Source organism: Zonotrichia albicollis, chromosome 16 (assembly GCF_047830755.1).
Source record: "Zonotrichia albicollis isolate bZonAlb1 chromosome 16, bZonAlb1.hap1, whole genome shotgun sequence".
NCBI lineage: Eukaryota > Metazoa > Chordata > Aves > Passeriformes > Passerellidae > Zonotrichia > Zonotrichia albicollis.
The window spans coordinates 6,618,082-6,639,880 of NC_133834.1; the positions used below are offsets into that span (position 1 = coordinate 6,618,082).

At 43.6% G+C, this 21,799-nt stretch overlaps 3 protein-coding genes and 1 long non-coding RNA gene across 6 annotated transcripts in view; 2 read left to right on the plus strand and 2 right to left on the minus strand.

The window, feature by feature from the left end:
- The window catches only part of TRRAP (transformation/transcription domain associated protein), a 75,205-nt gene extending 71,207 nt beyond the window's left edge, over positions 1-3,998 (minus strand). For 2 of the 3 annotated variants that reach the window (XM_074553334.1, XM_074553332.1), the window contains exons 1-7: positions 3,882-3,932; positions 3,617-3,691; positions 2,940-3,090; positions 2,527-2,576; positions 1,478-1,588; positions 823-927; positions 170-253 (exon numbers count right to left, since the gene is read on the minus strand). In XM_074553334.1, coding sequence (XP_074409435.1) covers positions 170-253; positions 823-927; positions 1,478-1,588; positions 2,527-2,576; positions 2,940-3,039 — 450 coding nt within the window. In that variant the 5' untranslated portion in view covers positions 3,040-3,090; positions 3,617-3,691; positions 3,882-3,932. Of the gene's footprint in view, positions 1-169; positions 254-822; positions 928-1,477; positions 1,589-2,526; positions 2,577-2,939; positions 3,091-3,616; positions 3,692-3,881 lie in introns of all 3 variants that reach the window. The other variant, XM_074553333.1, reaches the window with a different exon arrangement.
- Positions 3,620-4,774, plus strand: LOC141731067 (uncharacterized). Its single transcript, XM_074553335.1, has 2 exons — positions 3,620-3,691; positions 3,882-4,774. The coding sequence occupies exon 2, from the start codon at positions 3,959-3,961 to the stop codon at positions 4,772-4,774; it is 816 nt and encodes a 271-aa protein (XP_074409436.1). The 5' UTR covers positions 3,620-3,691; positions 3,882-3,958.
- A 67-nt stretch (positions 4,775-4,841) lies between these two features.
- Positions 4,842-16,259, plus strand: TMEM130 (transmembrane protein 130). Its single transcript, XM_005487367.4, has 8 exons — positions 4,842-4,979; positions 7,426-7,716; positions 9,485-9,653; positions 10,058-10,227; positions 10,876-10,960; positions 12,611-12,813; positions 13,784-13,896; positions 14,647-16,259. Exons 1-8 carry the CDS (start codon positions 4,904-4,906, stop codon positions 14,821-14,823), a joined length of 1,284 nt encoding a protein of 427 aa, XP_005487424.2. The 5' UTR covers positions 4,842-4,903; the 3' UTR covers positions 14,824-16,259.
- Positions 12,780-21,799, minus strand: part of LOC141731068 (uncharacterized) — a 63,630-nt gene continuing 54,610 nt past the window's right edge. Inside the window, exons 2-3 of the long non-coding RNA XR_012582978.1 lie at positions 18,811-18,915; positions 12,780-12,918 (exon numbers count right to left, since the gene is read on the minus strand). This is a non-coding gene — a long non-coding RNA (uncharacterized LOC141731068). The remainder of the gene's footprint in view (positions 12,919-18,810; positions 18,916-21,799) is intronic.

Below are 21,799 nucleotides of genomic sequence, written 5' to 3' on the forward strand. Positions count from 1 at the left end.
TGTTTAAGATTTAAAAAAGGGGAAAAAATTAAACATATGGTTACCACAATAGGTCAGACAACATAAAAGGACAACAGCAAAACAAACCAATCAAGCCAGGTGAACAAAACAGCAATTCTGAAGAGCATGGCAGCAAGTTTTGTACCATGTAACAAGAGTTATGACTTACTTCTTGAGTGATTGCTGGTCGGAACTGTTTGTGCAACTCAATAATTATTCTTAAGCAAATCAGTACATTTTCCTCATTCTCAGTCTGGAAAACAAAAAAGAAACTTTTTAGTGAGCTCACTGCTGAATTCTCCAAGTACTCAGTGGGTACTTCAAAACCCTGGAAAATTATACTCTTCTCAACAGTCTAAAGTGCCCCATTAATATGGGTTTGTGTGAGCAAGATGCCTTTTCTTAGATACCCTGCAGCCCCAGAGTTTGGCTGAAAGTAAATCTACCCCTGGGGGAGTAAAACTCAGACATTTCAACCACTCTGTACCATCAGATCTACTCTCATTGCCCTCAAACAGAGACCCCCATGTGAGCTTCAAATGAGAGCGCTGTGAATTCCAAGACAGAAAACAAACCCCCAAGAATCAGCTATCTGCCAGAAAATCCCACCCAGCATAAGAACAGCTCCCTGCATTTGTAAAATCCAAGTTTCTAGAGGGCAGAAGAGAACAGGCAGAAAACCTGTAAGTGGTAAGAGAGGGCACAGGTGAAGTTTATATAGAATGTCTTTCCATTCCTGCTCCGGCAGCACAGCTATTGAAAATCCTACCCCAGCAAACTCTGGAGATGAAGAAAACAGAGGAAAATATTTCAAAAAAGTACCTCCAGAAATCTGAACATCACAGACAGGATATTTTTGGTATGAAGACGAAGATGTTCATTTGTTGGTATTCTGTGAATTATTTCAAGCACAAGCTTCCGGAGTTGCTGTAGAAAAAGAGAGAAAAAAAAGGAAAAATAATGATATGACGGAAATTTTTGAAAAGCCCAAAAAACCCAACAATTAGTTACAGCATCTTTTTCAGCTTAATAATTCTGCATGTTGAAATAGAAAAAAAGCCATTTTATTTCATGTAGACATAGGCTTGAACAAAGACATCACTCTTCCTACTACCCACCTATGTGAATGAAGCAAATTTAACTAATTTACACTTGGAAAATCACACTTTTTTTAAGGAATGCAATTTTAAGAATTTAATGACAAAGATTCAACTTTTGCCTTTCATTCCTAACCTTCAGTAAAGTCAGTAACTTGCAACAATGTGCAATATTTTAGTAAGAAAGCCAATTCTGTTGCACCTACTTTTCCTCCTTTTCCACAGCAGCACAGATTAGCAAAGTTTATAAGTAACTCATTTAGAAACAGGACTTTTTCAGTTCCACTCCAAATGACAGCTCTAATTTTAGCAAGTCTTAAATCATTTCGTTAGGTTAATCAAGGACAGCAAAAAGGCAGGAAATGCTCCACACAGTTTACCTGTGCTGGCTTCTCCTGCAGAAACTGAACTTCCCCATCCTGTAGAAAGGTGAGAAACCGAGGGATGATGTGTTCCAGGAATGTAGAATATTGAGGGGATGATGTCACATTCTAATTAGGAACAAAAAATGGGGAGTTATAGGCATCACACAGATTACATTCAGTTACATTCAAAGCCATTATTAAACATTTTCAGTGAATCTTGAATAGATTCAGTGACTAAGTATCTGCTGACACTAAAGAACCACATGACTTCCAAGAGAACATTAGCAAAACAAATACAATTCTTTCCCTACTGAAGGGAAGAGCAAAGAGAATCAACTAAATCTTCAGATTCTAACAGGTCACCAGACTAAGCAGTCAAAACTATTATTTTAGTCAGATAAATTGTTTCAGAAATAGCTTAAGCAGATAAAAAACTCCACAAGAATGATTTTAGTTTGCTATAACTTCAGAACAGGCACGTAACAACTAAGTATTGAACTAAAGTAAAATTTCTGCTAACACAAGGCTGGGTTAAGTTGTGTTTCACATTTTCTCTGCTGCTCATCTAAAAAGATGGTCCATCACCATGCAAAAGATGGCACTGGAGACATCTCCACTCCTGATGTCAGATTCTGCATCTGACAACTCCTCTCTCACTTCCACACCATGGAATACTCGGAGTAATCAGAAGAGCCTCTGTTTCACAAGAGTATAATACTCATTTGAACTAAATAAAAGAAAGCTTTAAATACAGGCATTTCATAGCATTCAAAAAATAGAAGAAAAATTTCTTACTTCACTTTTATTTAAATGCTTAATGAATAAAGATTTAGCAATGAAGCTCACTAAGTCCAAATGTAATTCTTCAACAACCTGGTTAATTCATAAATACAAACCTAGAATCAATGACTTGTAACCATATAAATCATTAATCTCAGGATACTACTATTAATATTTTACCTGCATTACATCAGAAATCCAATTAATATACATTAAGCACAAGAAAGGCTGCCATTGCAGAAAGTTAGGGGAGTTTTATTGCTTGGGGTTATCTTTTTATTTACCTCAAAATTCTCACTGACTTCTTGCATCATTTTCAATTTGGTTTCATCAGCTGCAAATGGAAATTCAAGCAGAAAAATGTGAGTGTAAAACTAGGTCATGACGGAAAACAACAAACTTATTGATCAAAGAAGCAATCAGATCTTATCAGTTTTGCCATCACTGCCTAATTATAATACACACAGCTCTCTCAAACAACCACCACACAACTGCACACAACACACACACATCTCACTCATTTTGGCTCACATAAGTGTTTCTCATCATTTTGCTTCTTCAAAAATCAAAACTCAAACAAATTTCAAAGTCAATTTGACAGATTTCACTCTTTCATCAATTGTCCAAACAAGTCTGCAACACTTGTGAAACTAACTAACGAAAAGCTGCAATTTACAAGAAGAAAAATGTCTCTTACGCGTATTGACATCTGTAAGAGCAGCCACAAACTGAAGGTATTTTTTCATCAAAGTGGTTTGGTCCACCACCGTAGGCCCTTGTGCTGAAACAAATGCCATCTTGGAGGAGTAAAGATCAGCTTTCAGTACATAAAATCCAGATCAACACACCTACAAAAGAATACAGAAGTATTTGTTAGTTTACACAGCTTGTAAACAGCAGCTATCCCATCACCTATATCCATTCTTCTAACATATTGAAGAGGACCACCTTTTCCAAAAACCACAACTGTAACATTTAACTTACAAATACAACACCAAGCATGCACAGCACTCATTGTGACAGGAGTGCACTAACAGATAAAAGGGATTATTGAGCTCTTCACAGCACCACCATTCCCATGTTCTGCGCGGTTTCCTATCCCATCACCAGGCTCCAGGCTCAGGGATGCTCCTGACACCGCTCACCTGTCACCACCTGCCCTCTGCCCCAAACCTGCAGCTCCCCTCGGGCACACCCTGCGGGACTCGCTGCCAGGGGCGCCTGCAGCTGTCCCGCCGCCACAGGCTGCCAGTGTCGCTCCTCAAGAAGCCTAAAATCACATCTGGCTTCAGAGACCGGCGATCTCCCTCCTCCCCTGGGGGATCCCCGTCAGTTTCGCTCCGGCCGAGCCAGCCCGGGACCCCGCGCCCTCACCTTCCCCGCCGCAGCGCTGCTCGCCCGGGTCGCTCCCCGCTGCCAGGGCGCCGTCACGCCGAGCCCATCTCCGCCCTGCGAACAGGGGCACCGTGAGCGGCCGCAGCGCCGTCTCCCCCGTCCCTCAGCCCTCCCGGTGCCGCGCTCGGCCCCAGGCCTCCGGCGGGGCCCCTCCTGCCCGCAGCGCGCCGCTCCCGCCTCCCCCGCCCCGCTCCACCGCGCCCAGGCCCGGGCCCCACCGGGGCGCCGCCGCTCCGCTCCTCACCCCGCGGCTCCCCGGGGCCGCCCGGCCGCGGCCCCCCGGCTCCCTCCTTTGTTGCTCCCGGAGGCCGCCGGCAGCGCATGGGCGCGACGGAAGCGCCCGAGCTCAGTTCCGGCCGCCTCCTCCCGGTGCCGCCTCCCGCGCCTCTCCCCGGGCGGAGGCGGGCACGGCACCGCCCGCTCCCTTCGCCGGCCCCGCGAGCCTCGCACGGCCCCGCCTTGACCCGCCCCGGCTGGGCGCTGCCGGGGCCGCGCCTGAGGCCAGCCCCGCCCGTCCCCGCGGCCCCGGCGGCTCCGCTGACCGCCGCTAACGGCGGGCCAGGGGCTACCGGGGCAGAGGCGGCCGGTGCCTCCGGCCAGGGCACGGCCCACTCCGCCCCGCCGGTGCCCACGGGGAGCGCGGCACCACAGGAAGCGAAGCGCGCAGAGAAACTGATCCGCCTCGAGAAACAGAACGGCGGCCCGGAGCGAGAAAGGGCTTCGAATGTTGAGTTTAAGAAAATAAAAAGCATGCAAGTGAACGAATTAAAACCAAAAGATACAAAACAAAACAGGAAAAAACAAAATAAAACGACAAAAAAACAACACCGGAAAACCACATTCCGGCGCTTTTGCTGTCGCCTCTCTCCAGCAGCGTACCCGTTACAGGCCGTTCGGAGCGCTGCGGGACCGGTAACAGCAGTCGAAGCGCCCCCGGCAGAGCCATCCCCGCGCCACCGCCGGAATACTTCATTTATATGTGCTTGCCGCAACCAAAGCGCGGCACAAACCCCTTCCCGAACGCTCCGGGATGTCCCCACTCTCCCGGCAGATGGGAAGCATTTGTGGTTTTTATTGACTATTTGTTTAAACCGCCGGCGGCTCTGCATCCCGGCGGCGCTGGCGATCCCTTGGTAGCTGCCCCCGGGAGAGGCGGGCCGGGCGCTGCCGCGGGGGAGCGCACCGGGGGCGCGGACACGGAGCCGCAGCGCCCAGAGCCGTTCCCGCTTCCCGAGCCGGCCCAGTCCCGTCCCCGCGGCCCCCAGCATGCGGTGGCTGCTCTGCGCGCTGCTGCTGCTGCTGCTGCGGCTGCAGCTCGGCCACAGCCGCTCCCCGGCCGCAGGTAAGGGAGCGCCGGTCTGCGCTGGCATCGCCGCCGGGGAGAGGGCGCGGGGTGCTGGGGGCGAGGGCTCAGACCTCAGTATTGAGCTGCATCACGGGTGGAGGTGCTTCCCTGCCGGAGCCTGATATATGTGACAAGGGATGGAAGCGACTTTGGGCACGCTCCCACCACCCCAGACTTTATTCTTGGTGCCTGCAGTGGAGGCGGGGCATCCCGGGAGGCTGGGGTTCTGCTTTGCACTTCTGACCCAAAAGCTGCACTTCTGCTTCCCCCGCTGATCCCGCGCCGCAGGTCACAGTGCACCTGGGCAGCTGCTGTCCCTCGCTGCGGCACTCACAGAGCTCCATTCTGCAGGAGAAATCCCCGAATTGGATGGAGTGTTTTGCTGTGCCGGTCACTCCCTGGGTGACCTTGGGTTAGCCACTGAAGCTCCAGCCGCTGCAGCTGTTGGGCTGGTGTGGCCCTGATTTGTAAAGCACCGAGATAACCTCCAAGGAGAAGTGCTAGATAAGCACGAGGTAGTCGGCTATTTTTTCCCTGAATTCTGCTGAAACTAAGTGGAACATAGCCTGAATCTTCTAGAGACATGAAACCTCCCTCTGACAGATTTCATCAAATCACAAGCATTTCTCTTTTAACTCAGAAAACTGAACTCAGGGCCATTTCTTGTGCTGTGAAATGGGAACAGTGGAGTTCTTTCTCAGGCAGTAGTGTTACAGTTCATTTCTCACAGTTCTTCTGCCTTCAGAATTGTTCAGCACCTGTGATCTGTAAAATAAAATGCAGGCACAAATGCCATCTCTTTCATTTCATCCCAAGCTGATGGGTGCAGAAAAGCCAGCACAGGAGTTAGCTAGCCCCAGTGCTCCCCGCAAGTTAGGGGCTATGGATGAGTGAGAAATGATCTTTCAGAGGTCAGAGATTCAGAGGTCAGAGATTCAGATCCCTGGTAGCAGTCTGGTGGCTGCTGAAAGAGGGGGTAAGGAAAGGCATCTGCCTTAGAGCCCCCAGCTCTGCTGCTCTGCCCCGCACTTCTGATGAGAGAGAGCCAGGCAGAGCTCTGATAACAGGGAAGGGAACATGCTCCATGTTGGAGGCAAGCATCCCGACCCTGCTCCCAGCTCTGTCCCAATTCACAGCTATTTTGCATTTCCTTTTGTTTTGGGGCTTGGGGGTTGATTTTGTTGTTTAACACATGCACATTCTTTAATGCTAATGCACTGCTATTTTTGGGGTAAAAATTGAATATATCCCTTCCACAAAAATCACACTGTCTATTGCAGTAGTTGCAAGATCTGAAGTAATTTGAGCAAACATGGCAGAGAAGATAATGGTGAGTCATTCAGAGCAGCAGAGCTGGCTCACTATCACAGGTCCTGCACCTCTCATGCCTTGGTGTCTCATAGAATCATAGCACGGTTTGGGTTGGAAGAGACCTTTAAAGGTCATCAAGTTTAATCCCCTGCTATGAGCAGACATCTTCAGCTAGATCAGGTAGCTCAGAGCCCAGTCCCATCTGACCTTGAATGTTTATAGTGCACAACCCATGCCAGTGTTTCACCACCCTCACTGTGAAACATCACCTCCCTCAACCTGCTGGCTGATTTTTATGCAGCCTCATATCTTGGGTGCACATCGTTGGCTCAAGTCCACATTTTCATCCACCAGTACCCCCAAGTCCTTCTCTATCCCTTCATCCCCCAGCCTGTACTGAACACCAGGGGTTACCCCAATCCAGAGGCAGCACCTTGCACTCAGCCTGGTTCAGCCCCATGAAGTTCCCATGGACCCACTTTTTCAGCTTGTCCAGGTCCCTCTGGACAGCAACTGATCTGCCACTACAGCATGGTGCATCTTTTATTTGCCTTAGGACTTCTGGTCCTTCCCTGGAAAAGGAAATTTAAGGTGGATCATAGCACAGAAAATGCTTTTTACTGAGTTTTTTACATTTACTTATGAGGAAAGTTAGATAAACTTTTCAACAGAGCTGGCAAAGGAATCTAGTGAATGAAATCTCACCTGAGTTTAATAGTCAACATCTTTAGGCAGAGATTAGAGCTGAGCCTCTTCCAGTAGCTGAAGTCCAGTGATCATGTTAGATCATTAGTGACAATGAACCTATAGCCAGCACCCAGCTCTGGATGTAAAACCTCATCAAAGTTTTTGTGATAACCTAGACTGAAGCTGTCTTTTGCTATGAACATTTCTAGAACCCAGTCTGACATATTTTTTACTGCTATTTATTTGAAGTCATATACATATGCAACAGTTTCTGTTCCAGATATTTAAACAGTAAAAAATTTTGGTGGTAAATTCTTTGCTGGGATAGGTGTCATTTTGAGTTATATAACTAGAGCTGACTAGTTCAAATGTATAAATAAATAAATGAAATTTAAAATGCCATACAAGAAGGTTTGGTTTACTCATTTTCTTCTCTTTTCCACAGAGTTGTATAGCCTGGAAATAACCAACAATGGCCCCATCACAACGGGAGCTCAAGCTACTGTTCAGGCCAGGCTAAGAATGAAGAACGAAAATGTCACATCCAACTGGTATCACTTTAACTGGGTCTATGCTCCTCTGATTCTGATAGAGAAATCTGAGCAGCAGTTTAATTCCATAATTAACGTGAGTGGTGAATTCCCTGGCACTTTCCCTGTGTCTGTCTGGGTGACTCACAAACACTGTTGGTTGTGTCGGCCGATTGCAAGAAATGTCACCGTGCTCCAGATTACAGGTAAAATGGGTAAATGGTTTTGTAACCTGTTCCTCTCCAGGAGCTCAGGATATATGCCCTTGCAGCATCAGGGAGAAATCCAGTGTAAATATGTGTTCTGAAAGCAGATTTGATTTGTAGCCCTGAGCTGAAGGTGGGCTGGGGGGCATGGTGCAATCAGTACCATTACAGCCATGCTCTAGTCTCTCTACAACCAGGAGGAAAGTGTCACCCTGGCTTTTTAAGATTTTTTTAAGCTTTCTGATGTTGACATTCTTGTAGCGAACTTTCTCACACACTTTTTGTAAATAATTCATTGTTTTGCATTTTTTTATGGAGGAAGAGAAAGTTGATGGACTGTTAGTCTGTTTAATGTCATTGGAGAGGTGGCACTGTCACCCTGAAATTTACTGTCACTCTTGGAAAACTATAAATGTTATAGTTAGAAAATAAACTACTTTTTTTCTTCACCTTGAGAACAGCAGTATGAGCTTGTGTTCTTTCGTGTCCTATAGCAACAGGAAAGTGTGGTGCTGCCCATGTTTTCCTACCTCTGTCACTTAGAGAAACTGAACTGGAAATCAGATGCTTCAGCAGCTGCAGTTCACACATCAGCATGGCTCAGTGAATGTCCAAACTCCTAGAACAATGCTTCTTCTACTGCCTTCCAGCATTTCTAGGCCTAAAGTTAGGATGACCATCAGCAGTGCCAATCTGCTGCTTTTCCCTGTTGCATGACACAGCAAATCTTAGGCCATCAGCACAGCAGAGCATTACATTTTCTTTTAAAGCTCTGTCCAAGTGTATTGAAATTGGATCTGAAATGATGGCTGCATTTCTAAATGTTGCTAAGTGCAACTTCAGTTTTTTGGGAATATTCATAAGTATAAAGTTATAGTAACTATAATATGCTATAAATAATATAACTATACATATGCTTTTTTATTTACAAATTAACTACTGGTGTGCTATGGTTAACCAAATCTCTGATACATGGATTGACAGCCCCATTCCAACAGTAATTGCAATTATTCTTTGTGCATCACCAAAAAGCCTGTTAACCAGATTTAATGAATTATTAACAGGATAAGAGTCTGTTACTGGTAATCAATAGCCCATTAATTTTATAATGAGCTGGTGTCTCATCATATCTCATTGTTTCGTAGGTTAGAGAGGATTTTTTTAGATCAGTCCTTACCAGTCGTTGTCCAACAAAGAATCTCTCATAGATAAAAACATTGCCCCCTTCCTGTATTCACAACATATAGCACATCTGTTATTCACAATAGTCAATTCTTAATTTCTGTAAAAATAGCTGAAACTAAGGAGGAAAAGAAGCTACATTTAAAAACCCCACAAACAAACAAACATCACCATCCCAGACATGATGAGAATGTGTACTGGCCTGACTCTGAATCTAGATGCTTGCTATTAATAGCAGTTTTTAAAATAAATAGTAAAAGTTTATATTGAGCTCAATCAGTCTAGGATTATTTCTCTAAGTTCTACTGGATGTTTTATCATAACCCATTGTATAACCCTCAATAAATATTTTCATTTCACTGCCTCATTCACACGCATGACAACACTGAGTAATAGATATAAAATACATTTAACCACTTGGACTGGAACACAGCAAGACTTACCCAGTACATCGGAAAGAATGTTTTGACACATAGAGCATGCTGTGGAAGGATGCTGTCATTCTTCTGTCATATATGCTGTCATACATGCCGTCATTCTTCTGTCATATATGTTGTCATTCTTCTTTCTCCTTTTTGTTCTGCAGAATTTATCACAGGGAACCTTACCATAGCCCAGATAGAAGACAGCAGAGTTACCACACATGGTTCTAGCCCCTCCACGGACACAGTAACCCGGATTTCTTTCTCTCTTCATGACCCAAGTCATTACTTCAAGTCAGCATCATTTGTCTACAACTGGGATTTTGGAGATGGGTAGGTGTGGTTACTTTGTTTGCTTTAGTGAGTATTCAAAATGGCTCTGATTCACTGGTTCATCTAGAGAAAAATCCCAATAAAATCAGTTAGCTGATAGTCTGTCTGCTGTAAATGTTGTTTTCATAATTTACTGACTATTCCTATTCAATTTTGTGAATTCTTTTAGCATTATCTTTAGTTTCTTTAATAAAAAATGCAGAGATTTACTCTGGATCTTGTAGTTCCATAGGTAATACCACAGATGTAAATCCTTGTTTATACGCACATAAAGTAGAATTAGAATCACAGCCACTGTAATGTTGTCTGTAAAGAAAATATATTTAAAATATATTTAAACCAGAAATATTCAAGCACTTGGTAAAAGGCAGTGTTGATTCTAAATCTTTTCCTGTTGCACACAGAGTTTACCAGATTACCAAGGAACCCTTTGTCTACTGCAACTGCTCCTCCACGGGGAACCGCACGGTGCACCTGAAGGCTGTGGCTGAATGGGAGCAGGTTGGGAGCATCATTCACGAAAGAAAAATGATGCAGAAAACTGGGGATTTTACCACAGCTCTGGAGCTCTTGGGTAATTATGAAACATTCTTCACCTCCAATGCAGAACAAGCTGTGTAATACAGATACAATCTAGTATGCCAGATACAATCTAGCTTTGGCATGGTAACACAAATTCAACATTGTTTCATGTGCAAGGACTGGTCAACATCATTGGGTGAAGTGTTTCCACTGCAGAATTGACAACTTGCTCTTCTAGGGCAGAAAATTTGGTGGAAACAGATAAAATCTTCAGTTTTGATTTTACTGTCTTTTGTAAAAGTCTTACATACAATTCAAACAACAAAGTATTTATGGTAACTTACGGTGGATTTGTTTGTTCGATTTACACCAGCTATCCCTAAACAATAAAGCAGTTAAATCAAGCATTAGGAAAGTCTCATTGATTTGATCAGCCTCAGGAGTAAAGAAACACAGAATTAAAAATGAAAAGAATTAATAAAGTTGATTATACATATAAAAAGGAATCAGGCAAAAAGTCAGGAAACTTACAACATCTCTAGTGGTAGGTTTCCTTTAGGGGTGTGAGAGAAACAGTATTATTTATGTGACTGATGAAGCTCCAATCTGCAAGTCTGTGGAAATAAATCTGCAGTGGGAAACCAGTGAGACTCAAGTTGACATTGGGAGTGTGACATGTTGGCTTTTCATTTCTTCTCAGATGCTGTTAAAAGTATTGACATAGTGGGCTCCAGAGAGACTCGCGTAATGGAAAACCTGAATTTGTCTCTTCATATCAATGGCACGTAAGTAGCAAACACAACTTCTTTCCTCCTTAAAATTGTCTCTTTAAGTGTTTTTCCCCAGTGTTTCCTCAAAATAGTCAGTTGAACCCCACATAACAATTATTAAAAAACAAAACAAAAACCACCTTCTTCTTCCCAAAAATACTGTTGAATATTGCATTTTCCTGACTTGAAATGCCACAAGCTCTAAAAGCCTGAAAGACCCTGCATCTTTACAGAAAAGTGGAATCCTCCTATGTAAAGCAAATACTATTTTTTTTAAATCTTTGTAAAGGGAATCTTAAAAGACAAGTAGCCAGAGAAATAGTGGGGGGAAAATACATCTTAAAACTTCTTTCTGGACTTTTCTCCTTCACCAATTTCTCTGTTATTAAATTGAAACATATTCCAAGTCCTGTTGCATAGCAGCAAATCTTGAGTATCATAGGGGTTTAATAGGTTTGGGGAGTGATTCTGGCAAAGTTCAGATCACCACAAGACGAATGAGACATAGAAGCTCCATGCGGCAAGGATCATAATAAAATAGGAGAGTTGTGAGCACTTCAATCCTTGCACAAGCTCTCTCAAGTTGCAGCATTAGAGCACATTGGAGTTTGGGAGTGAGCAGCACCAAACAGAGTCATTTGCCAAACAGTCCCAACAGATAAAATAGCACAGTTTGCAATCAGAAAGTGAGAGGCATGTTGGGAATGGGAACTAGAGATGGCATCCCAGTAAAGGTGAACAGCCAAAAACTGTGACAGGCAAACCTGAGATCACTAAGAGCAGACTTGGTGACCTTCTAGTCACGGGACTGGGGCTGATGCAAGAGGAGTTTAAGATAGAGATGCAGTGACAAAGAGATGGGTTATCAAAAACAAAGCTAGAAAATTAGCTAAACACATAAACCTGATGCTTTTTTTAGCAAAGAATGTTGTAATGAGACAAGAAACAAAAAACTAGGGTAAAGGGTAAAAAAAATAGGGTAAAGAAAATCTCTGTCTGTTGTCAGAACCAAAGTCTATAGTGCATAAGGTGACTTCAAGCAGAATCAGTTGAAACAGGGATCTGGAAAGGTAAATAAAAGGCTTCAATTAGATGTGGTGAGAAGCCACATGGCCATGAAGTGCACTAAATTGCTTGAGAGCAAATAAAAACCCTTTTGTTATTGTAAGGGAATGCTGTGATCCTTGAAATTTACTTACATTTTCCAGCTATTAGTCCTTTGTGCAGAGCTCATCTTCTTTCCAGTTTCATGTGCAGAGTGTTTTAATTAAAGCAGTCTTGGGTGTGCTTCAGTGGTACAGACAGTGATCTCTGTGTGAGAAGGACAAAGAAAAAACTACCTTCCCTTGGAAGTGCAGGAAAAAGGATTCCTTTGATCTTTATTGAAGAAGGACTATGGAGTTTACTACACACAGTGGCCTACTGATGACCTTTGCAGGTATTCACCTCTCAGCTGAAAGACCTGCCTTTATAGAAGCATCAAAAGAACTTTTTCATTTGGCATATGCTATAAGCCAAACAGTGCAGTTGATTATTTCTTTATCTGTATTTAAATTAACTTCATTAGTTTCAAAATTATTCTGCTATTTTAAACAAGCTCTTTGCTGATTTTTTTGCAGAGTTTTCACCTTTCTTTATTTTACATTTTTGCTCTTATCGTTTCAGCCCACCACTGGCGTTATGCTGGCTTATAAAATCCGAGTGCATTCCACTTGAAGGTGACAAATGCCATCTGGTGGAGATCAGTGGCTCCTGCTACAACCTCAGCCACACTTTCAGGGACGCGGGGCAGTATTGCCTCAGTGTCAGGGTGGAGAGCGGCGTGACAATGCTGCAGACGTACCACGGGATCAAAGTGCGGCCAGCAGGTGAGGGACAGGGAGTCTGAGCAGCACGGAGAGTCCCAAGCAGGTTAGAGACAAGCGTGGAATAACCAGTCTGCAGATGAGGTTTCAGGAATGTGGTGTAGATCCCTAAAAGGAGAGGAATAGAAAGGGAAATGAGAATTTATAATGTGCCTGCTGTAATTGCTCTGAGCTTCTTGTGTTCTGCTGAACCCTCAGTCCCAAGAGTGTCTTGAAGCTACTAAGTACACTGGGAAGGCTGTATTACTTAAATGAAATATTTTTCATTTTAAATAGTCCAGCTTTTGCAGTTAGAGAGGATAACTAGCAAAATGCATCTGTAACACTGTCTTAATTAAACAGTCTCAATTCTTATTACTTTGTTTAGTTATGGAATTTTGAGGGTAGATTTTTCTAGGCCTCTATTTCATTACAAGTCTCTGGTCCTCCTGCCAGTGAGCCCAGCTGGCTCCCCCATGCTTGGTCACACATGGCCCTCCTGGGTCCCTGAACCACCTGGGAGAGGGGTTGGGTGGACAGGGGAGGAGGATGGGGCACAGCCAGGCTGTGACACAGGGTGGTCACACGCTGTCACTGTGAGCCAGCTGTGTACAGACAGGGCAGCTCACTGCAGAAGGCACTGGTGAGCACGCAGGGCTGAACCCTCTGTGCTGGAGCTCCTGGCTGCTGTGGAGGTGAGAGTCCTTCCCATCCTCCTGGGGTGCCACAAACACCCTGGGGAGTCAGGGGCTAACAGAAACTGGATGGAGAAGTGCAAAAGAGGGCATAAAGGGAAAAACCCTTACAAACTCCTCTCTCACTCCTGAGATTTCAGAAAATCTGAAGTGATCAGGGCTGAAAAGTTCATTCCTTCTTACACATATTCCTTTTTTCTAAAAATACTCCTACAATTTCTTTTTTGTTTCCTTCTCACCGTTGCCTTTTTCTGGGGTATTGTGTCACTCCAGAAATGTGTCCTTGTGCTTTTTCCTAGGAATCCACCCAGCTTTTTTTGTCCTGCTCTGCACTGCTCTGGTTTCAGTGATGCTGGTACTGGTGCTGTACACAACTTTTCGAAGTCACACACAACAAAAATATCTCGTGGAGGTATTCAGTTACTCTTACTTTGAGCTGGGATAGTAATTAGACAGCTCTCAGCCATGAAAGGTATCTGATATGAAAGATTCTTTAATCCCCAGACAAACAGAGCAGGAGGGAGAATTTCCCTGGTAATTGTGATCTGTTCCACAAAAAAAAAAAAAAATCCCAGCAGTGTAGGCAAATGAAGAAACAGCCATGCTTCTGGTTTGCTGCAGAGAACTCTAAATTGCCAGAATAATAATGGGCAGTGTTTCAATATTCCCAAGCAGATGCTTGCATTGAAGTATCCATTCCAGAGGATCTGCCTCAGAATAGTAACATGAAAGAAAACAAGCAGACAGTACAAGAGGATACAGGATAATAAAAAGGGGAATGTTACCTTAAGCAGCCCTAAATTGTTACCTACTCCTTGTATGTGGCCTTCATCTCCCCAGCTCCCTGCCATCTCTAATATACTTTCACTTGCTACAAAAGGTGTTTGCAATAAGCATAAGTTCTTAAATCAAAAGCAGCTTTCATGGTACTTTGGAAGTACCTAATACCCTTTACACTGTGCCACAATATAAATTACATACCTCTAGAGACACTGTCTATAAGCCATGTGCCCAGCAGGTATAAATCAGAAGTCTATTTGAAGTTAGTGACTCAGTGAAAATGGTTGAGGACCAAGTGCCATTTGCAGCCCAATGTGCTCTTGCTGGACTTGAGCCAGTGGGAACTGAACTAAAAGTTATCTTTTTGATGTTCCTTTCCCAGGTAGCTGACTTTGACTTCTTTCCACGGGCTGATGGACACCGGTCTAATCATTCCAAGTCAGGCTGTGGCCCAGAATGTTGCAGATCATGTTTTCCTCAACCATCAAAAGAAGCTGCCTGGGAGAGTCATGAACTTCTACATTCACTTTACAAGCCAGTCAAAATGTACACACTGTGAAGAACACAACTGCACTTTGGTTGCACTATCTAACTTTCTCACTTAGGCTAAGCCAAAAGCCTGGTGCTACAAGAATGGTTTGGTTTTACCAATGCAATGAGGTTCACCACTTTAAGTCCAGCACTTGAGTACTTCATTTTCTGAACTTAAAAAGAACAAGAAACACAGTAAAAGTAGCTTTGTATTTTTAACTTATATGGGTGTGTACATTTACAGCTGTAAATGCAGCATTTTATTCTTATGAAAGATTGTTTTATGTGCAGGTTTGCTAAATTCACTACCTCTTGTAATTTCTCTGTTCCTTCTGTTCTCTGTTCCAAAGACGAAAATGCCTAAGACAAACATACCTCCTTTCCTATGTACAACAACATTACTGGAAATGGAAGTCACCCAAAATACTGTTGAATGTGTATTTCTTCTATCAAGAAACTGATGTGTCCATGTTGAAAACAGAGGAGGTGTTTCCAATGAACCAGACTACCTAATTATGTTGTCCTTTTTACTGTCTGAAAGGACTCCTTTTTAAGCTAATGGTCTTCTGTCAGACTGCAGTGGTAGTGGCATACTCGCCTGCTAGCAGTATTTTGGTCCTGCATAAACCTCCACATGTCCACCACTTTCTAAAATAGAATACCACTCTAAGCTGTATAAATAGCTGATTTTTTTTAGGCTATTCATGCTTCTTTTACACCTCATATTGCTCCCTAATTAGCCATCAAAGGTCCTCTTCCAAAAAAATAATACAACAACAAGTAGCTCAAAGCTGTTCAGCAAAACATATTTAATTGAAATACTTAATGAATGTTCAAGGCTGTATAAACTCCATGCCTGCTGCAGACTATCATCTACTATCAGCTTCCTGCTCAGCCAGGCTTTACCACTGATATTTCAGAGTACCCTGGAGGCTTTTAAACAGAAGTGCCTTTGTGTCCATTTCTTTTTTAAATGTGACACACCCTCACCACCTCTTTTTAAAGCATATGAGTATTGTGGGCTTAAGGTTTTTCATAGTATCTCAAATGATGAGAAGATAATTGTCTGAATGTGAGGGGATTTACCATGAAGTTTCTGGGGTAGTCATCTCACATGTTCAATTTCTATGCTTCCTCAGAGGAGCCCAGAGCTTCAGTTCTTCTGTGAAAGAAATGACATGACCCTTAATTAACTTGATACATTTAAAATAAAATAGGATCATGTAAGATAACAAATCCTATAAACCCAAGTTTTTGTCCAAAGGTCCCTTCCAAAGCAGAACTTCTTTCAGCTTTTCTTCCTGAGAAATGGTATTTCTAAGCAAGCTTGATTGAGAGTGGTGTTCTTTGTATTCTTTCTCAGTGCTCTGGTATCAAACTCTTATCTTCAGCCATATTCAGTTACTGCTAAGAATGTGCCTCTCTTTAGCAAAGAAGCTACTGTGCCTGAGAGCTTCAGAGGAATTGTTCATTGCTGAGATCCCACCCTCTGAGGCGCTGCCAAAGGCAGTGACTTGTTCTGGGATGTCAGTGTAGTTTGTAAATGGCTGCATGGTCCTTGGGCAGTGGAAAGAAGAGATTTCTGATATGCAAAGTGCAGCTCAGAGTGACAGAGTCCTGAGACTGCCAGGGGTTTCTGCAATCAGAATTTAGTTTGGGCTTCTTTTATTACATTTGTGAAAGACATGTGGCCCTGGCTGTTGTAACACACTCAAAGACAACCCATCGGTACATTAATGGAGGCGTAAAAAGCCCTTTCTTCTCCATATTGTACTGCTGGCAAAGACAATATCTGTGAGAGCAGACTCGGTTATAGATACATGAAACTGCAACCCTTTGGGTTTGAAACAGGTCATTTGAAAGGAATAAGACTTATGCTTGCTCCCCCTTGGAATTAATACCCAGGTGATCCAAAGAGTGTCATGGGGAGTTAGGCCATGGACTTTGCTCCTTTGGGTTTTTGCATTTGTGTTCTCCTCCATATGTCCAAGCCAAGATACCACTGATCATGCCAAACCTGGCAAAGGAGGCATCAACCTCCATCAAAAAAGTGGGACATGGAGTTAAAGATACAGAAGACAGGCCTAAGAAAATCCCCGATTTCCTATTGAGAAAAACAGAGGAAATGTCCTTCAGAAGAACATTGGCTTTTACTCTGCCTAGAGTAAAGAAAGGATGGCAAATGAACAAATTTTTCAGGAGGGTAAAAAAGATAAAGTGCTGCAAAGTAGAAAGTCAACACGATCAAATACTGGAAGATACTTCTTCAAGGGGAGAAAAGAATAGAGGTTAGAAAGAAAGACATCTCTGGCAAAAAATAAGCAGTGGAGAAAGTACACTTAAAAGGGTATGTCAAGAAGCAAATTAACCAAGAAAATTTAAACAGCCTTAGCAAATTGAAATATAAGTATGAGAAATATTCACACGAATATGTTCTTGAATCCAATATGAAACTGCTTCCTGCACAAAGGACTGATCTGTGGGTTTGATAAATGCATCTGAAATTGAAGACAAAAGGTAATTGAGCAGTTCAGGATATAGCAATGAGATTAGTGGGACGTAGCAAGGATCAGAAGGAGGATTCATTTTGTTAACCTTAGAAATCAATGACCTGAAAAAGGAATGTTCAGCACAAGGATCAAACTCACTGACTCAAAACAAGAGTCCAGTGAGTGCAAAGCCAAAGAGCCATTAAATTCAGGTGATAAGCAGGAGTGTGGGCAGATAAAATATGTATGCAATGAGAACTTTTTACAAGGAAATGCATTTGAGCACAGAAAGGTTCTGGAAATGCACAGTAGAAAAATACACAGCAAAGCAAAAGAACTTCTGTTACTCTGTAATTTGTCATATAAACAATGGTGTTGGTTTGTGCAGTAATTGTGAGGACAAATCAGCCTTTTATCTTAAAAGCAGAGCATAAGGCTCTGTGGCTGAATGGGTCAAGGCTGAATTTTGTCTTTCCTCTCTGGAAAGGAGATTACACAGCCCAAGCTGAGACCACAATTTGAAGACACAAGGCCTCTGTAGTGTTTGCTGGGTGCTGTAGGAACAGAAGTTTTCTCAGCAAAAGGAAGGTGAAGAACTTCATATTTAAATGTTCAGCTTTATTATTAGATAATCAGCCAACACTTCACCTTGATTTTTGTGCCAGTTTCCGTGGAAACTGAAATGCCATCCTGCAGCTGTCACAAAATTGCTCAGATCCTGCAGATCTCAGCTTTGACAGCACACCGTGCACTACAAATGTGGGTTTTTAAATTGCAGCCACAAAAGTGGGGAGCACAAGTTTCAGAAACTTCTTTCAGAGCTGGGTACACTCATCACCAGCAGGTCTAATTCCTACAGCAGTGTGCACAAAGAGAGCAGTCACAGCAGATCATGGAATCATGAAATCATAGAATGTCCTGGGTTGGAAGGGACCTTAAAGATCATTTTGTTCCACACCCTGCCATGGTTGCGCTAGACCAGGTTGCCACAAGTCCCATCCAAACTGGCCTTGAGCATTTCCAGGGATGGGGCATCCACAACTCTGGGTCTGTGTCAAGGCCTCAACGCCCTCACAGTAAACAGTGGTGTCTAAATTAAACCTCCTCTCTGTCAGTTTGAAGCCATTCTGCCTTGTCCTGTCACTACATGTTCTTGTAAAAAGTCTCTCTCCACCTTTCTTGTCATCTCCCTTCAGGCAGGGGAATCAGGTCAGCCCAAAGCCTTCCCTTTTCCAGGCTGAACAATCCCAGTTCTCTCAGCCTTCCCTCACAGCAGGGTTGCTCCATTCCTCTGATCACTGTGGTGATCTCTGGACTCATCCAACAGCTCCAGGTCCTTCCTGTGCTGTGGTGGGGGCAGCTCTGCAGGTGGGGGCTCACCTGAGGGCTGCAGAATCCCCTGCCTCTGTCTGAGGTTTTGTAAAATACTGCAGTTGTACAACTGTCCCAGATACAGGAGTAAACCACACTAGAGCACTAGAGAAAAGAGCAGCCCAGCCAAATAATTTTCTAAAGCATTTACTCACAGCAGTCTTGGGAGGCAGAGAAGTGATATTATCACTGCTCACAGGAGGCAGAAGGGAGCCGTGCAGAGATATGGAGCTTGCTCGAGCACAGGCAGCTCCAAATACCTGCATAAAAATTTGAGATTAAAGAGATTACAGCCATCTACCAAATCCTTGTCCTTCTGTTGGAAATTATACAATTTTTCTAATTTTTAATTAATGGCTTTAATTAATTTAAATTAATTGGTTATATTTAATCATAACCAATGTGTATTAACTATAAGCAATGTGTTAAATCACTTTTAGCCAAAATTTAGCATGAGCAGGTATTGGGGGAATACAGCTTGGGAAAAATTACAGAAACTTAAACTTTTGCTAAACTAACTTTGATATGCTTCAATGAGCAAGGCCTGGGAGAGAGGGATGTATTGCTGAAATTGGATACAAGAAGTGAAGAATTTATGAACTACAACGATGTTTTTAAGAACCAGAAGGTAAAGAAGAAGATAACAAAGACTCAGTATATTTGTGTAGGAAAATCCCTGCTGGAGGAAAAAAGATACTAAAAAGAATAAGAATATTAATTAGCAGGAACAGTGAGAAATCCATAACCAAGAGAGGGCAGAATGCTAATTAAAGAACTAATTGTGTGATTTGGAATCAGTGAACATTAATGTTTTTGTTTGCTAAAAATATACAAACAGGTGAAGAAGTTTTGTATCAGCACCTTGTGTAGAGGCTGGGAAATTTTGTCGGCCACACAGACACACACCCCTTTTGAGCAAGAACAAAGCAACACCTTCCTCGCTGGCACCAAAAGGTGTCAGAGGGTTTATCTGCCCCGGAGGGTTTAAAAAGGCGCTGTTAGATTTTATTTCCCCGGCGGACTCGGGGCTTTGCTGCGGCCGCGGGGTGAGGGCGGCTCCGGGCCCAGGCCGGGCCCCGTGTTGCATGCGCCGGCCGGCAGGGGGCGCCCGCCGCGCGGGGATCGCCCTCAGCCGCCTCAGCGCCGCGGCCGCCAGACGGGACGGGGCAGGGGACCCGGTATACGGGACGGGACATGACACGCGGTGGGACGGGACTGGCGGAGGGGCAGCCACCGTCCTGAAAAGTAGCAGCGACCGTGCGGTGGAGCCCCGTGCAACCCTGAGGCCACACTCGGGGTCATCACTGCCCCGAAGGTCGGGGTCACCACTATGCCGAAATGCTGTCCTGTCCCTGCACAAGGCTTGTGTGTCCCTGACGGACGGACGGACGGACTGAGCATCCATCTGTGTGCTCCTCAGAGAGAATTTTCTCTCCTTTGCTCAGTGCACTGGAGTGCCCCACCCCACCATCCCTCAGTGGGACATGCTGCGTGATTAGGAACTGAGGGACAATGTCCATCCTGTGAGCAGCAGTAGCTTCACTCTCACAGAGGAGAGCAGCTGTGAATTCTAGAATCACTGATGTTGGAAACAAGACTATCAAGTCCAACCATTCCCCCAGCACTTCCAAGGCCACCGATGAAGCAAATCCCCAGGTGCCACATCAACACATCCTTTAAAGCCCCCCAGGGATGGGGACTCCACTGCCTTCCCGGTCCAGTGCTTGATAACCTTTTGGTGAAGAAATTTTTCCTAATATCTAATTGAAACTTTTTTTTTGGTGCAACTTGAGGCCATTTCCTCTTGTCCATCATTTTTCATTTGGAGAAGTAGTGATGTTAATGGAGTTTCAATCTACAATGACTTAAATTAAGGAAAAAATGAAAGCAGCCCACAGAATAAAACACAGCTGGAGTGTCAACATTTATGGAAATCACCTGAAGGTGCCCATGACTCCAGTGGAAGGTCTCAGAAACAGGGAAGCAGAAGGAGTAACAAACAGGCACGTTCTGCTTTAATAACTCTGTAAGATTGGTCCTTTGTGGTAATATAAATTAGGACTTTGTCATTTAAGGAATCTTTTCAGGCATAATTAAGATACAAAATGAGAATAGACCACAGCAATAAAAGTTCTCTTATCTGATCAAAAGCACGCCCTTAATAGCAAAAAAAATGAATATTATGCCATAGGTTTTTAATGTCTTTTCAGTCGCCTGTCCTTAATCTATTCTTCTTTCATTATATGCAAAGCACTTACAATATTTTGAATAAAATCAAAAAGGAAAAAATAATCTAAAAATCCAAATGCACTTGCTAATTAAATAGCAATGCCCTTACTTCCATTCAGGCAATCTCGATAAATTACAGTCTTCCCATACTAATTAACTTCAAGTTTAATGGATTTCTCTCACCACCGCAAGCTATGTAACAAAACACAACATGCTCAACTTTACAAAAACAAGTCAATATTGAAACTGGTCGCTTGATTCTGCTCCAGCAGAGCACTCAAGCACGTGTGTCAGTGCAAACACAGGAGGGGCAGCTCCCTGTGGTGGTGGAAAGTGCCCCATGGAAAGGTGAGCAGCACAAGAGTCAGTGCTCAGGACCACACCACTGTACATGTGCAGTGAGCTCCTGCACTGCAGAGCTCATGCCTAATGCAAAAAAGCACTTTGTGGCCACTATCAGGTTTTTCTCACCCTCAGTGAACTCACTTGCAATGAATCCAGAGTATTTTCATGGGTCACAGGGGACTGGTTTATGAGAGACAGCATGGCCTGTTCTCTGCCATCCCAGACAAGTGCCCCATGCAGGAACACTGCAGCCACAAACAGGGATTGAGCTGCACTTCAGAACTGACCCTCATCAACACAGAACAGCTCATGGGAAGCTCTCTATTTGCATGTTAGACTGTTTTTTTTTTTATTTAGTCAGACCATTAAAGTAAGATATTTCTGTCACTAAATTATCTGCTTATTGAGGAGTCCATAAAGATTACCAGGAAGTAAGTCTGAGTTAAAACATTGTGAAAACATGACAGCAGTCACCCAAGACAGCATTAGAAAATGAATGCCAGTCTCTGATCCTGGGAAAGGGAGATGGGTCAGTATAGTTTCCCTGAGCCACCAGGAAAACACTTGGAG